Raw genomic sequence first — 16,779 nt, 5'->3', positions numbered from 1 at the left:
GTCTGAAAGTTCATGGGAGTGAAACTTATGGAGCCAGTTTAAATCAATAAACCCACCTGCGTTAAATGAGGTTACAAAAACATATTTCCCTTCACACTCTCTAAAACCAAGTGGAACAATTAAGCACTTTCCTGCTGGACAAACAAACATATTCTCTTGTAATTTGTAAATGTAAAGCTCTCTTTTTTTCCACATGTGATTATTTTGAACTGCTGACAGGCTCAGCCCTGAGCTAGAATAATGTGAGTTTCCAAATGCAATATTCATTATGTACTTGCATCACAAAATACTGATTAAGGTTTTTTGTTGCTTGATATGGCACAACAATAATATTCCAGAGGGAGTAAAACACCATTAAAGCTAATAATACAGGATACATTAAGTATGGCTTCTAAGGGCTAGGAATTTTGTCTAGGAGGTGGGAAAACTTTGGACTTGGCAGAGGAAGAACCAGTGACCATTTATAAAATCAGATAACAATCAGTGAGTGTCCTCTACTTTCTGGTAAAGTATGTTGCCCAACTTCAGAAAGGCTTTCAACATTGCCTGAGGTGACATTTCATATGTCAGCTAGGAAAATATAGTTTAGATGATTTCAGAAAACCAGTCTCAGGGAAGAGCTATCAGTGTTCACTGTTACAATGGAAGCTGATATTGAATGAGGCTCCATAGTGTCTGTCCTGGATTCAGTTCTATATGATATTTTCCTCACTGATGGGTAATGGACAGGAGTATCTCACGGGCAGGGCATGTGGGGAAGGCGAAGTCCCCCTCCTAGCTTAAGAGGTAAGTTCAGTAAGGTCAACTGGTGAGAGGGAGCCTAGGCATGGCCATGGTATCCACCCGGTGGAAGGCTGTATCCTCTGCATTAGCCAGAAAGATGTATCTACCCAGACTGAGCTCCCAAGGAAACACACAGCAATCCAGGTCTCCAGCTGCAGGGAGTGCCACCAGCTTGCACTGGGAACAGATGGCAGTGGAGGGAATAGCTGTGTACACTGTGACCAAGTGGACTATCTACTCAGCCTGGTGGCAGAGCTAAGAGAGGAAGTAGGCTACGGAGCATCAGGGAGGCTGAGCAAGAGAGAAACTGGTGGAACCACTCTCTGACCTCTCAGGAACCTGAACAGGGACAGCCACCAGAGAAAGCCCATGATCAAAGGGATCCAGTATCCTCCCCCCACCAGGATGGAGGCATGGTCTTAAGAGGGAAGCAGCGAGTGGAAACAAGTCCACAATTGGGGTGACAAGCGAACCATTTCCTTGCCCACCATGCCTCCCCAGGTGCCTCTGCCCAATAGGTATGAGGCTCTAGGTGTGGAGGACCAGTCAGTGGATGGTGTGGGTGTCAATCCATCTACACCAGAGGAGTCACCAAGACCACAAAGACCTACCCCCCATATTACTACCACCTCCACAAGGAAGAAAAGACAGGTCTTAGTTGTAGGAGACTCCCTTCTGAGGGGAACATAGGGTCCAATATGCTGGGTGGACCCTCATCATAGGGAATTCTGCTGCCTCCCAGGAGCACAGGTCAGAGATATCACTAGGAGACTTCCCAGCCTGGTACAGCCCTCAGACTGCCACCCATTAATGCTCTTCCACGTGGGTGGTGACAAAGTTGCAATGCATAGCCCAGGGGTGATTAAAAGAGACTTCAGAGCCTTGGGATGGTTAGTGAGGCAACCTGGGGCACAGGTTATCTTTCCCTCCCTCCTTCCAGTTGTGGGAGGTGACATTGTAAGGAAGAGGCAGACCCAATCTATTAATACATGGCTCCGTGGCTGGTGCCACTGTCACAACTTTGGGTTTTTTGACAATGGGATGGCCTACATGGCACCAGGCTTGCTGGCATCAAATGGGAGCCACCTTTCTCAAAGGGGAAAGAGGGTCTTTGCTCACGAGCTTGCAGGGCTTATTGACAGGGCTTTAAACTAGATGTGAAGGGGGAGGGGGAACATACTAGGCTTGCCTGTGACAAGCTGTGGGATGGTACACAATGGTTAGAGGGATGAGGTGCTACTACAAGCCCTCAACCTGTTGCCAAGAGGCGTGCTGGGGATGCTGCAGCACAGTTGAAGTCTTGTGGAGATGAGCTGGGGACTCCTGAGGTAGTAGGAGCTAACAAGGAAACCTCTGTGAAACACCTCAAGGGAAACAAGGGCTGTTCCACTAAGAAGGCAACACGGCCAACGGCCCAGATGAAATGCCTCTACACAAATGCACACAGCATGGGGAACAAACAGGAGGAGTTAGAAGCTACTGTGCTATTAGAAAGCTATGACCTGATTGCCATAACTGAAACTTAGTGGGATGAATCCCATGACTGGAATGTGGCTATCAATGGCTACAGGCTGTTCAGAAGAGACAGGCGAGGAAGGAGGGGCGGAGGCGTTGCCCTCTACGTAAAGAAATAGATACAGTGTGAAGAGCTGTCGCTGAAGAATAGCCACGAGCAGGTCGAAAGCTTATGGGTAAGAATCAGAGATAGAGGCAACAAAGGGAACCTTGTGGTTGGTGTCTACTACAGGCCACCTGATCAAGGGGAACCTACTGACAAAGTCTTCTTCCTCCAGCTCCAGGAGGCTTCGCGCTTGCAGACTCTCATCCTACTGGGGGACTTCAACCACCCCAACATTTGCTGGAAAAGCAACACAGCAAGCTGTAGGCAACCCAGGAGATTCCTAGAATGCATTGAGGATAACTTCCTAAGCCAGGTAATAGACACCCCTACCCGAGGGGATGCAATAAGGGACCTGATGGTCACCAGTGCAAGTGAGCTCATCGGTGATGTCAAGACTGGAGGCAGCCTGGGCTGCAGTGCTCATGCGTTGGTGGAGTTCACACTCCTGAGGGACAGGGGAAAAGCGAGGAGTACAGTCAGGACCCTAAATTTTAGAAAAGCAAAATTCCAGCTCTTCAAGGAGTTAGTCAGAAGGACCCCCTGGGAAACGCTCCTCAGGGACAGGGGAACAGAACAGAGTTGGCAGACCTTTAAGGATCACCTTCCAAAGAGCGCAAGAGCTCTCAGTCCCCAAGTGTAAAAAATCAGGCAAGGAAGGGAAGAGACCAGCATGGCTGAGTCGAGACCTGCTGGTCAAACTAAAGAGTAAAAGGGAACTGCACAGGCAGTGGAAGCAGGGACAGGTGTCCTGGGAAGAATACAGGGAAGCTGCCTGGTTGTGTAGGGTGGGGGTCAGGAAGGCCAAGGTGCAGCTGGAGCTGAATTTGGCAAGGGATGTACAGAATAACAAGAAGGGCTTCTACAGGTGTATCAACCAGAAAAGGAAAGCTAAAGAAACCGTACCCTCCCTGATGAACAAGAATGGTGACCTAGTATCAACAGACGAGGAGAAGGCTGAGATACTCAACAACTTCTTTGCCTCAGTCTTCACCGGCAACCTCTCTCCTCACTCCTCCCAAGTTGATGGACCACAAGATGGGGACCAGGGGGATAAAGCCCCTCCCACTGTAAGGGAAGATCAGGTTCGAGACCACCTGAGGAACCTCAATGTACACAAGTCTATGGGACCTGATGAGATGCATCCCAGAGTCCTGAGGGAATTGGCTGATGTAGTTGCCAAGCCACCCTCCATGATATTTGAAAAGTCATGGCAGTCAGGTGAAGTCCCTGCTGATTGGAAGAAGGGGAATGTTGTGCCCATTTTTAAAAAGGGGAGAAAGGAGGACCCTGGGAACTACAACCTGTCAGCCTCACCTCTGTCCCTGGAAAGATCATGGAACAGATCCTCCTAGAAGCTATGCTCAGGCACATGGAAGACAGGGAGGTGATTCGAGACAGCCAGCACGGCTTCACCAAGGGCAAGTCCTGCCTGACCAACCTAGTGGCTTTCTATGAAGGAGTGACTGCATCAGTGGACAAGGGAAAAGCAATGGATGTCATCTATTTGGACTTCTGTAAAGCGTTCGACACGGTCCCCCACAACATCCTTCTCTCTAAATTGGGGAGATATGGATTTGATGGGTGGACTGTTCGGTGGATAAGGAATTGGCTGGATGGTTGCATCCAGAGGGTAATGGTCAATGGCTCAATGTCCACATGGCGGCTTGATGTCCACATGGAGACCAGTGACAAGTGGAGTCCCTCAGGGGTCCATACTGGGACCGGTGCTGTTTAACATCTTTATCAATGACATAGGCAGTGGGATCGAGTGCACCCTCAGCAAGTTTGCAGATGACACCAAGCTGAGCAGTGCAGCTGACACACCAGAAGGACGAGATGTCATCCAAAGGGACCTGGACAAGCTGGAGAGGTGGGCCTGTGTGAACCTCATGAGGTTCAACAAGGCCAAGTGCAAAGTCCTGCACCTGGGACGGGGCAACCCCCAGTATCAATATAGGCTGGGGGATGAAGGGATTGAGAGCAGCCCCGCGGAGAAGGACTTGGGGGTACTGGTGGATGAAAAGCTGGACATGAGCCAACAGTGTGCACTTGCAGCCCAGAAAGCCAACCATGTCCTGGTCTGCATCAAAAGAAGCATGGCCAGCAGGTCAAGGGAGGGGATTCTGCCCCTCTACTCTGCTCTGGTGAGACCCCACCTGGAGTACTGCGTCCAGCTCTGGAGCCCTCAGCACAAGAAGGACATGGACCTGTTGGAGCGGGTCCAGAAAAGGGCCACAGAAATGATCTGAGGGCTGGAGCACCTCTCCTACGAGGACAGGCTGAGGGAGTTGGGGTTGTTCAGCCTGGAGAAGAGAATGTTGCGAGGAGTCCTGATTGCAGCCTTTCAGTACTTAAAGGGGGCCTACAGGAAGGATGGGGGCAATCTTTTTAGAAAGGCCTGTTGTGACAGGACAAGGAGTAATGGATTTAAACTAAAGAAGAGTAGATTTAGACTGGATATAAGGACGAAACGTTTTACAATGAGGGTGGTCAAGCACTGGAACAGGTTGCCCAGAGAGGTAGTGGAGGCCCCATTCCTAGAAACATTCAAGGTCAGGCTGGACAGGGCTCTGAGCAACCTGATCTGGTTAAAGCTGTCCCTGCTCACTGCAGGGGGGTTGGGCTAGATGTCCTCTAAAGGTGCCTTCCAACCCGAAGCATTCTATGATTCTGTGTTTCTATTTATTTTATTAAATGTTATTCATTTGTAGATGACATTTATATGTGTTAGAAGAACAGAGAAAAGACCAGACTACTCTGCTAGTCAGACAGAACTAAATCTGAAATAAAAGGCAGGAGTCTACAGGATAAGAATTCTAAATTATCTTGGCAAACTGGAGATAACACATGGGAAAAAAATATGGCAAAAGTAAGAACCAGTACAAATCACTGCATTAAAATAGGAATAGTCAGATGCACAAAACAAGAAGGGGAGGAAGAGGTTTCTTCTCTAGAAAAGTATGCTTGATCTTATTCTGCATCACACACTGATTACGAGTGAATAGTGTTATGTTTTTGTAAATAAGGCAAACATTACAGTGCGATGGATGTAGACAAATACCACCAGCTGTGCTTGTAAGGTAATCCTATTGCTCTGATCAGTACTCATAAAGCATCATATAGAAAGAAATCATGCTTCAAGAAAAAAAGAAAACAGGACAAAGTGGAGAATCTCCAAAGTAGAACAATTAGGTTAGAAGTCTAGAAGACAACACCTATGAGAAAATGTTGAATCAACTGTGTTTCTTCAGGTTAGGTGAAACGCAATATTTTTTTTTTAAAAAGTGTGATAGCAATTTTCCATGCTTTATAGGCTGTTGCAGAAGGAAAGAGAACAATTTGTTTTCTGTGGCATGACAGACAGGAAAATAAGTGATGAGCTTAACCTGCAGGAAGGAAGATTCAAATTTCATCATAGCCTTCAAAGATAAGGAGAATAAAACATTGGATCAGGCTACAGGTTTTTAAGAAGCAGTTCAATAAACATATGTAAGGAATTGACAACATTTGATCCTATCACAGGACAGAAAGATGGACTATGGGTCAAGGTCCACTGCAGCCCTATGATTTGCTTAGACCATGAAAAATAAGAAAGTATCTTGGACATGAACATCTTGTCACTGCCACACCTATGCTGAATGCAGCACTTAAAACTCACTGGAAAAGTACAACATTCAAAATTGCCATACTAGGAAAAAGGAGATATTGACTCTTGCCTTTCAATAACACTCAAGTTTCTGAAACAATATCACCACCAGTTAGACTGCTGATACTAAAAATGCACATTAGGGGACAAGGGTCAGAGCATGTGTTTAACTCAAGGGGCTCTAGAGAAAAGCTACTAAAAACACAAAAATAAATCAAAAGAAGTTTCAGAAGAACCTGGCTGACCACAGGCTGTTAGAGCAGTCCCAATGATGGCTACCTCCTGGTGGACTTCCCAAACACACATTTTCTAGCCTTCAAACTTCGAACAGTCACCTACCTCTCAAACTGGAAATGTGTGTTTTCCACCATGAGACTAGATACCTGTCTGCAGCCCCCTGTTTATTGGCTGTGATTACCTCTGCTACTCTCACTTATGTTCATGTTTTGTAGTTTTGTTCTTTCTGCTGACAACCCATAGAATCAGTGTACAAGCAGTCTTATTAGGGAGTTTCTGTCTTCTTGGCTGCAGGATCTATGCAGCATTTGCAGCTGTTATCAAACAGGTTACAAAAATACCGTGAAAACAGAACACAATAATGGAAAATTAAAGGGAAGATCTCAGAAACCTCCCAAACTGACAATATTGCAATTGCTGCACTGCAGCATTACCTAAACACCTACTTATTAGACATATTTTACTAGCAAAATTCCCTCCAACTCAGATGAAAATATGCATACATTACCACTGCTCCTAGCATTGAAGTTTGAACTACATGCTTTCAACAAAGTACAGCTCTACCGCTGTGAACTTAAAACAATTGATAACACTCAAAGTCTACTGCCAAAACTCTCCTACTTGATGGTCAGAAGGCATAACTGTTAAATAAAATCCATGTTCAAGCCACACAACTAAGATACTTCCCAGCTTCAAGAATTCCTGCACTTGGGAGACCCCTGTATTTCTGTGATTAAGACATTAATGGCAGGCCTCTGGAATCCCTCAGCATGGCTATTCATCCATTCTCACATCCCAACCTGTTCTTGCTGGGCTGGTACTGCCTACCATCATGCAGTAGTTAACTGAATATTTGTGAAATATCCCAGATTTTTGTCTGAGTATAGACCTATGAGAAAAGAAAGAGAAGGTGCACCTTAAAAACATCAGAAGGGCATATGAAGGAAGCAGGGAAGTAGAACTGTGGATTTCTAAAATACTTCGGCAATTCTGGGATCAAGATACCCTCCAGTGTAAGGAGTTATCCCTCGTTTGTTCTGAATCCCTTGTGCTCCCATTGGGAGTTCTCAGCCCCACGTAGGCAGGCATTTGTTGGATGCTTGTCAGAGATGGTAAGAGTAATTCCTTCCTGTCCCATACCCTTTGTTGGCTATCCAAAACCCAAGACAATTAGAAGGGGGAGAAAGAATATGTGAGTCACAAGGGGATTTTAAATTTGTAAATGGCATTTGTAAATGGCATTTGTAAGGTTGATGTTGAAATACTTCATCCAGTTCTGGCATCCAAATTTTAAAGAGGCTATTATGGGTGTGGGTAGATCAGAAAAGGTGCAAAGACAAAGGACTCAGAAGACAGATATAGAGCAGGAGGTTGAAACATTTTAGTTCACTTAAGATATCAAGGTGATTTGATTGTAACAACTTAAGTTATAAGAACTTCCCACAGGAGAGAGAGACTAGGTACTGAGTCTGGTTCATGGATGTGATGTAAAAGCCAAAGTAATTCAAATTAGAAAGGTAATTTTTTAACAGATGGGAGGACAAATTATTAGAATAAGCAATCATTGTAAGAAAGCTCTTGAACCCACAGATCAAGGCTGGGCATCTTCTAAAAGATCTACCGCCATCAAGTTACTGGGCTTTGTACATGGATAGCATATAAAGTTTATATTGAGAGAAGACCAGCCTTAATGATCTAACGGCCCTTCTTGGTCTTAAAATCCATAAATATTTTAGTAGAGAAGTACAGTGTGCTGTGATGTGACTGCTTGTTATGCTTCTGGATTCAAGTCAGTTGACCAAGTACACTCCTGAAGGCTACATATGCTGGGCAAAGAATAAAGCACTCTTCTATCATGAAGCAACACAGTGTTCTTGGTGTCATATGATTTTTCTCTCCCATGAAACATTATACATTAATATCAGTCTGCACAGTGTTTTCTCAAAACAAGGTCCCAAATCACTTTTGGGACATAAACTAACAAAATAGACTGACATGGGCAGTTTCAGGAGGCAGCTGAGATTTTCCACCAACCGTCTGTTGTTTAAACAAAATTGAGCAGTTGCACATATTTAGAGACAGTTACTAATTCACGTTGTCTTTTGCTGTCAAACAGTTAAAGCTTAAAGAAGAACAACTTAGCATTTAAAATTCACAAAATATTTCCAGAACCATAGCAGCTCACCTGGATAAAAATGTAGCTATCCATCTCTACCTTGGGTAAGGTCGAATGGAGACGTGAGTTTTCACAAAATTTAAGTATATACTTATATAGTAGGTGTAGATACCTCAGATACCACTGAGAATAACAGATACACAGGGAGGAAACGGATTTCCCATATAGCTTGTTCATTGTTCATGTCTGTACTCATTTTTTCCTGGGATTCTATTAAGAACCACATAGAATGTTTGACTACAGTCTATTAAGAACATCAAACTTCACTATAGTAATTCTCCTATGAAATCTCTGATGAGAAGTATAAAAATGACCATCCTCTCTGCATCTATATATGTATTCTATTGAGAAATACAGGACAGTAAAGCACAAAAGCAGCATGATTATCTTGCATTTAAAGACACACTATAAACAGCAACAAAAACCTTTGCTGAAAGCATTCTGTGTTACTTTTGTTTATACAAACAAGTCCTGTGTACCTCAATACAGTTTAATCATATGATTCCCAGGAAAGTTTTGTCCCTTTTTTAGGAATGCATATCATATATACAATGCAGATATAAAAATATTTAGTCCATCTATTCTTCTACACATACATCTATACATTAGTAGTACTCATTCCTAGATATCCGATCACAACCTATTTAAAATTATTACCATCTGCATGGTAAATGGCATGTTCTCTCATGTATTCTCAATCTAAAAATTACTATCATTTTCACAAATTGGACACACGTCCAATGAGAACATGTAATTGCTGAGGTAGAGATCTCTTCCAGATCCAGTAGGAAATAAAAAAAAATCCCTTAGTTCATCAAGACTGGGTACCTATGACTTTAAAAGTCCTTTAGAGGACTTTTCATATCATCTGTGATGAAGTGATCATAATTCTCTCATAAGTGCTTATATTCTTGAATTACTTTCTTGATATTAGTGGATGTCATTTTTTACTATAGCTGTGAACCACAAAAGAGGTGCACCAACTGGAGAAAGTACAGAGGAGTTTAACAAAGGGGATCAGAAGTCTAGAAAGCATGTTCTACTGAAAGAAGTGGGTTTGTTTAGTCTAAAAAAGAGAAGACTGAGGAAAGATATGATAACAGTCTTCAACTATGTAAAAGGTTGTTGTAATAAGCCTTCTTCATGCCCACAAGGGATAGGGCAAGAAGCAATGGGCTTAAATTAGAGCAAGCATGACTGAAAGATCAAGAAAGGCATTTTACAGGACACTGGAAATTGAAGCTTTAAATTTGTAAAGCTTACCTGCTTAAAAATTATGTTAGATATAAAAAATATAGCAAGAACTAAATTTACTAATTAGCATGTACTGTAGCACAAATAGGTAACAGATCCATTGTGGACGACCACAACTTTTGTCCACATAGAGACTAGGGCAAAACCACACAAGTGCTGACATAGAACCATGGAACTCAATGAAACAGTCAAATTCACTTCTCCTTCCATAATGGCCAAAAGCTGAAGATCTGTGTTTTAAAATTACTTGATAACTAACTCTTACTTTTGCTTAATAATATTTCAATTTTCACTTTGTTGCTGACTTAGTTCAGTTCGAGTACAAGGACAGAATTTCCAAATTCTAAGAATAATTCTGATTTGGTCAGGGGAACTCAAAACAAAAAATAATTAAAAAACCCCACTTAATAAGGGAGCTGTTCTCCCTACGTCACAAGTTTAAGTAAATCATTCTGATGTTAAAAGAAAAGCATTTCAATCTTTCTCCCTCCAGTGTTGCTTATTATTGACCTCTGGCTGTAACCACTCTCTTTTCTAAAAATCATTTTGATGAGTCTGGAAAAGCAGAAATACAAGTAACTGTTAACTAATCACTGACATTCAAATCATTTCATCAATGTCTACCCCACAGCCAATCCTTCATTTTTTTCTTTAAGGCGGTGAAAATTCTGAGCTGAATGCTGGAAGTCTTACTTAACTCACCTCAGTGAGTTACCATGACTACCATGCAACAAAACAGGCAATAATCACACATTGTGGTATGAGGTAAAAACTGTTCCTCACTATGCTTACTTCAAAAAAGGAGCAACAGGAATTTTTGTGTCTATATATCACCTGGAGATTTAAAAAACTATAGAAAGTTAACTTAAACATAGCGCTTTACTAGTTTTCTGTTTGGAAAGGAAGAAATCTGTTTTCTTCTCCAAAATAAGACTTAGACACTGAACAGTACTTGTATTTTCAGTAGAATCATACTTACTTCTTGCTCAGTTTAGGAGATGTTGAACAAAGCAAAAAATTATCCATTGCACAGAGTGGCAGGCATTTAAATTGAGGATTATCTCAGTTACGGTAATTAACACTGTTTCTGTTAGATGCCCTTTACTCCACTGGACAGCTTGCACAGTATACTTTTAGCCATGAAAAGACTGTGAACTAAATCATTCTGTGTATAATTCAAAGCCCTGCTTTGCTGACAGATACAAATACTATTTCATCAAGGAAACTTTCCTTTTCAATATCGGTTCTCAAAAGACATCTCACATCTTCAAGGAGCTGAGATTTGGATTGAATCATCTTGCTAATGGAGCACTAAAGATTAATAAATCAATCAACATGAATTAATCTTCATCTGACAGGGAATTCTCAGAAAAAATTGTTTTGGATAAGAACTTAATCACAGAAAAGAGATCTACATAGCCTGTAAGAGTAGTCATCTTGATCCAATACGGATTTTTAAATTAGATTTCTCACTGCCTCCATGGTCAGACATATCGAAACCAAGAACATAGAGAAGCTTTTCTTTCCCTCATTAATCTTGGACTAAATAACAGCATATTATATACCCGCTAGAAGCATTCACCAAATACAGAGCTAATAATATATGGGAGAGCACAGAAGCTGCTAATAAAAACGCAGTAAATGTCATTGTCCTGGGCTCAGGCTGCAATCTCAAGTAGCTTCACAGCTTCCTCAAGAGTAAAGGGTAAATGTGATTCACTTGAACAGTTTATTACCTTGAATACTCCTTTTGAAAAAAGCTTTGCAGCCCTCACAAGACCAGACCCCATAATGGTAGCCTGAAGCATAGTCATTGCAGACAGCACAGTACCGGGTCTCCTTGGTGGACTCCATGGACAGGCTGCCTTTCTCGTTGGTACTGGACATCCTCTCCCGGATGCTGTGGCGCCTGTTATCAGAGCTCGGCCTGTTAATAGCAAAAAACAAGCATAACTGTTTCAGCGAGGTTAAGTCCCATCCACTCCTGAAGACTGTAAGAAAGAAGAGCAACAAGAGATGGACAAAAAAATAATCTTTTATCACCCTCTGTCCTGTTCTAGTTAGAAAGGTGTAGAACAAGTAAGACAGAGGGGAATTTCTCACAAATCAATCCGATGCTATTAGGCATTGTACCTTGAAAAATTAAAAAGCTATTTGATAAATTAATCACTTTTTCTCAAGATATTATAAAGGAATATAAAAAAACCCGCAGCTTTTTTTTTGTGTACCTGCTCCTGTCCAAAGGGTTCAGCATGACTGAAGTATCAGTAGGTACTTTGAGAATCTGAGGCAAAAATCACATAATGTTTGCACCTGAATTTGCAAGTCACTTAAATTATTAACCTGGCTATTTTCAAGTATTATTGCCCAATTAGAGATGCAAACTTTCCTTACATTGTCAAAGATATAACACTGCATACAACAGTCCCTATTCTCATTATAATACCACCTGCACAAAAATTAAGAAGTGGTTTTAGCACAAGAAAAGTCAGAAGGTATTAAAAGTTGTTGCCAAAGAATTTTTGTCCTAGTAATGTACATGTTACTAGACATGTACTAGACATACTAGACATAGTAGAAATGCACACAACCAACATGTGCAGTATGCAGCTGAATGAAAACAGAACAAATCTATAGTGTAAATGGCAATGAATTCACATCTAGTCAATCTGGTAAGAGGTTATTAGGGGTAGCTGCTGCAGGCATGGTAAACAATATTCAAAAAGATGAGAGGATGTGAAACTACCAAGGGAACCAGCAATGAACTCTGGGATTGCTCCTGGAAGGCAAACAGCTCTTGCAAAACATGCTTTCCAGTAAGAGTCTGCACTACAAATTGTCCAGGAGACAAATACAATTAGGGGTGACAGCATCAGGCAAGCTAAAGCATGAAGAATCTTACTGTTTAGAGTAATTATCCACTTACCACGCATGTTTTAATTGCTGGTTAGTAAACAGGTGGCTCTTGTCTCCCCAGAGTCCCAACACTTTCTCAAACATATTCTGGGTTTGAGCCTCGGGGATTGGGGGCTCTCTCTTTCAGATTCCTTCTTACATACCTAATTTTGTCTTATTCCCCTCTTCAGCACAGCAAAATTTCCCTTGTTTTGATGAACCGAGGCATCTGGCACCAACAGCACCTTCCTGCTCCAAACCAATACTCCCCAGCAGCTTTCTGGTTACTCTACATATGCTGCACTATCCTCTTTCATCTAGCCAGAGTTCCCTGACGCCTCCTGCTGCAGTCCCCCTCAATGCCCAAAAGCTTTCTACCAGCCAAAGCCACCTGGATGCTCTCACATGTGCTGCCAGCCATCACCTTGAGGCTTTTCATATATAATTTCTGTCCCCAAATATGATATATTTTCATTGAACAGCTTTGAATGAATATCAGTTATTAGAGAAACATGAGGCTTTGCCATGTCAGATAGCAGAAAGTGCTACTGGCATCATTCAGGAAAACTGCATTTTTTACACCTGAAGCTCTTTACCAAGCCTTATATACCAGCTAATTTTGAACACTTATTTAAATAATTTTTGTTTCCTTGGGACTTGTGCAAGACAGAAGAAACTGCAAATGGTGAAGTGCTGACATGGTACAACTCTGGCTTTCTAGTGAGACGGGAAAACTGGAGAACGTCACAATTCTGACAACATAAGTTCAACAAGGTAGGCAGTGGTGGAGGGGGGAACTTGCATATTTCAGATATTAAAATGTTAAAAGGTGAAAACAATATAATTAATAAATTGTTATGGATACAACACATACATGGTTCATGTAACTACATTTTCCAACCCACCAAATGTCGGTAGTTTTTTTATTCCTCTCCAGGTCCTGAATCTTCCTTTTAATTTGCTTTCTCTCACTGCCTCATTTAATTGACTTCTTTTTCTACTGAGCACTGATCAAAGCTGTTGTTTCTTATCTTCTCCACCCCATTCTCTCCTGCCTGCAGCTAGATCACCTAATTCATCCTCTCAGTATAACTTTAAATTAACCACAATGTGTCTTTTTTAAAAAATATACTTTTAGGTGTATATAACTACAAGAATGTTTTACATATTTAAAGTATATCAGCAAGCAAGCAAATAACTGTCTGTATAATTTTTACAGCAGTAGACTAATCTGTTAGGTGTATGTGACCACCTGACAGATATTCATAATTCAGGATTTTTGGGGAAAGAGTATCGCAATAGCACAGAACTTGCGAAATCAAAGTAGCATCTCAAATTTCATCCAGAAATCAGCTGCTGGTTAGTGCACATCACAGACCACTGATGCCGTGTCCTGAGAAAAAATAACAGTCTGCTCTTCATCCAGTTTTCAGTTAGGTTTCAAGGGTTAGCCTTCTGGAGAACATAGTGCAACAACCTAACCCAACTTTAATAACTTTGGCAAGATCATCATTCCCAAAATACAATAGCAGAACCTTTTCAACGATTTCCTTTGTAATCTACGCAAACAAAAACAAAAAAAAAAGACCGAAAGTTCTTGTCAACTATGTTCACCAAAGAGAAACACAAATCAAAAAGAAAGAAAACCCCAGATAAAGCCCTCCCTCCAAGGCCCCCACCAAAACAGAACAGATTAGAAAGAAAAAAAACCTCAGGATTTACTGCTCATTTCCAAATGTAATAACACAGCGAACATATAATGGAAAGTGTTTTGGAACCTACAGAGCAGGACAAACTTTTTTTTTTTTTTTTATGTTGTGCTGAGTCTGCTTTCAATAAATGTGTTAGCAAAGACGACACCTCTGCTTTCAACATTAACTCATCACTTGCAACTCTGAATCAGCCAGGAGATCACTAACCCCATGTTGACTGTAAAGTAAAAAGAATGTGTACATGAGGGAATTACAGTTTTGTAATGTAAACTCAGTTTTTTACATCACGGTAATCTGACTGGCAGGCAGGATTAATTTAGGATAACCCACGGTACACAATCCACCCAACAGCAACGTAAGGCCCAATTTATTCACAAACCCAGCTTTATCTGAAATAAACAGATTTCATAGGTAGGAGGGCTTAAGGGAAAAGTTATTTAAGCAGTTAAAGGAGACACCTGGAGAAATTCTAGGTTTCTGAATTTATTTTCATACAAGAAACTTTAATGTGCAGCTGCTGAATCTTTCTTACCAGAATGGACGGAAGTTCCCAGTGTAAAAAGCCTCAGAACCAATGGCCATTTGAAATACAGTCAAGGTCTAGCACGAATACTTTTTCACACATTGGACTTATTATAACACCATTCCGCTATTCAATATGAAATTAATTAACTTGCTGTTAGAATGTGAATTTCCATATGGGGCAAAATATTTATGAAAGATTATTTGAACAGAATTAAGTGCTTGAAAATACTTAAAAGACATCTCAAGGAGAAGTACTGCAATAGGAATGACTAAGTATACAAATAAACAGAAAATTGCCAAGTACATTAAGTGCCTCAAAAGTGTACTCTCAGAAAGTAGCTCCAATGAAGCTGGAAAAAACCCCTCATATGCCATCCAAATGAAAATGTTGGCTTAAAACAAATATCCCAAAATGCCTAGGGTTGTAATTAAGCTAAATACAACTTGACAACGGAGAGAGAAAACGTTACACGGAGTTGTATACCAAATGGACAGAATCACAGGGTATTTTAGGCCAGATGGGACCTCAGGAGGTGGCCCCATGCCGAGCCAGCACTGGCACAAGATGGGCGACAGCAGTGAGGGTGTGTTCCAGCAACAGGACCGGAAGCCAGCATCGCTCCTGGGCTGACCCTCCACCGCTGACGAAGATCAGCTGGGGGTCACCCTGGGGCCCGATTGTGAGTGATGCCCGATACATGGCTCTGAGCATGCTTCATTCACACAGCTAAACTCTCTTCTTCCCCAAAACAGGATGGGTTCATCTATGCTACCAAGGGAGAGGCACCCTTGCATAGCTCCTGCCTGAACCATGCCCTGGGAGAGGATTACCCAGCCAGGCCAAACCGTGCCTGGGAGTGTGAAGCTATTAAGCAGTGAGAGCCATCGTGCTGGTGTTTGTACCCATGCCCCGGCGTGGTTTAGATAATTCATATACATGCAGGCCTCCTCAGTTTATTCCCTGGTCATCAGCAGGTCTATGTCTCTGGCTGCAGCATCAAAAATGAGATTAGTAAGTATTTCCCTTAGACAATGATGATGTCCCTTCCAGCTTAGTGCCCACCCTCAATAAACATGACATTTAAGTTCATCTACAATTTCTATATGGGATAAACATAGCTGTGAAAGTTTGACACTCCTGTGTGAAAATAAACTGTAGGATGAGAAGGAGCTGCCTGTAATTCAGATCTCTATATGGACTTCTCTTCCCTCTCCCACAGCCTTGCACAGCGGCCTGTGCCTTCGCAAGTCTTTCCACCAGCAGAAATACAGAGTGCAACCAGGAAGGCCACCAGAGCAGACCCGCACAGCAGCTCCCTTGCCACCTGTGACCACAACGTGGGAGGAGACCTTCCTGCTGGAGAAATGCTCCTCTGGTCACTTCATCCCATTTGTTTCATGGATTTGGCTTATATATCCTCCTTCCAGGTGAGTGCAGGGACACCGAAACAGGACTAGCTGTGCAACAGACCCTAAGCTAGCGTGGTGAATGGATGAGGTGAAGAAATAATCAACATAAAGGAATGAGGAGAGGCAATATGAAGAACTACTTTAAAAATAACAGAAGATTTATGTGAAGGCCAACTAAGACCAAAAAATAGCAAGGAAACAAACTGAAAACAGGTCAGGCTTCAGTGTAGGAAAAAGAAAAAAACCATAAGTGACAGGAGAGAAATTTAAGAAAAAAAAATGGGAAGAAATAAAGTTATATGAAAGTAGAAAAATAAAATAATCTTACAATATTGACAGTATTTCACAATGTATCAGAAAATGTATTTTATAGTCAGAAGACACTGGAATGTTTTCTTTAGAACTAGAATAAAATTCAATTTTATTTGGTAACTAGAGGAAAATAACTTAGGAAAAACAGCACAGTATTGACCAAGAAATGGTAGTGTTGAGGACAGGCTCAGTCAACATGAAAACCAAA

The 16,779-nt window shown here is 41.8% G+C and overlaps 1 protein-coding gene across 1 annotated transcript in view; it reads right to left on the bottom strand.

Annotated features, from left to right (window-relative positions):
• Window positions 1-16,779, bottom strand: part of ESR1 (estrogen receptor 1) — a 117,505-nt gene that overhangs the window by 74,899 nt on the left and 25,827 nt on the right. The window contains exon 2 of the mRNA XM_075707028.1: window positions 11,454-11,644. Coding sequence (XP_075563143.1) covers window positions 11,454-11,644 — 191 coding nt within the window. The remainder of the gene's footprint in view (window positions 1-11,453; window positions 11,645-16,779) is intronic.

The sequence above is a fragment of the Pelecanus crispus genome, chromosome 3 (assembly GCF_030463565.1).
Source record: "Pelecanus crispus isolate bPelCri1 chromosome 3, bPelCri1.pri, whole genome shotgun sequence".
Classification (NCBI taxonomy): domain Eukaryota; kingdom Metazoa; phylum Chordata; class Aves; order Pelecaniformes; family Pelecanidae; genus Pelecanus; species Pelecanus crispus.
This window is presented reverse-complemented; position numbering and strand designations above follow the sequence as displayed.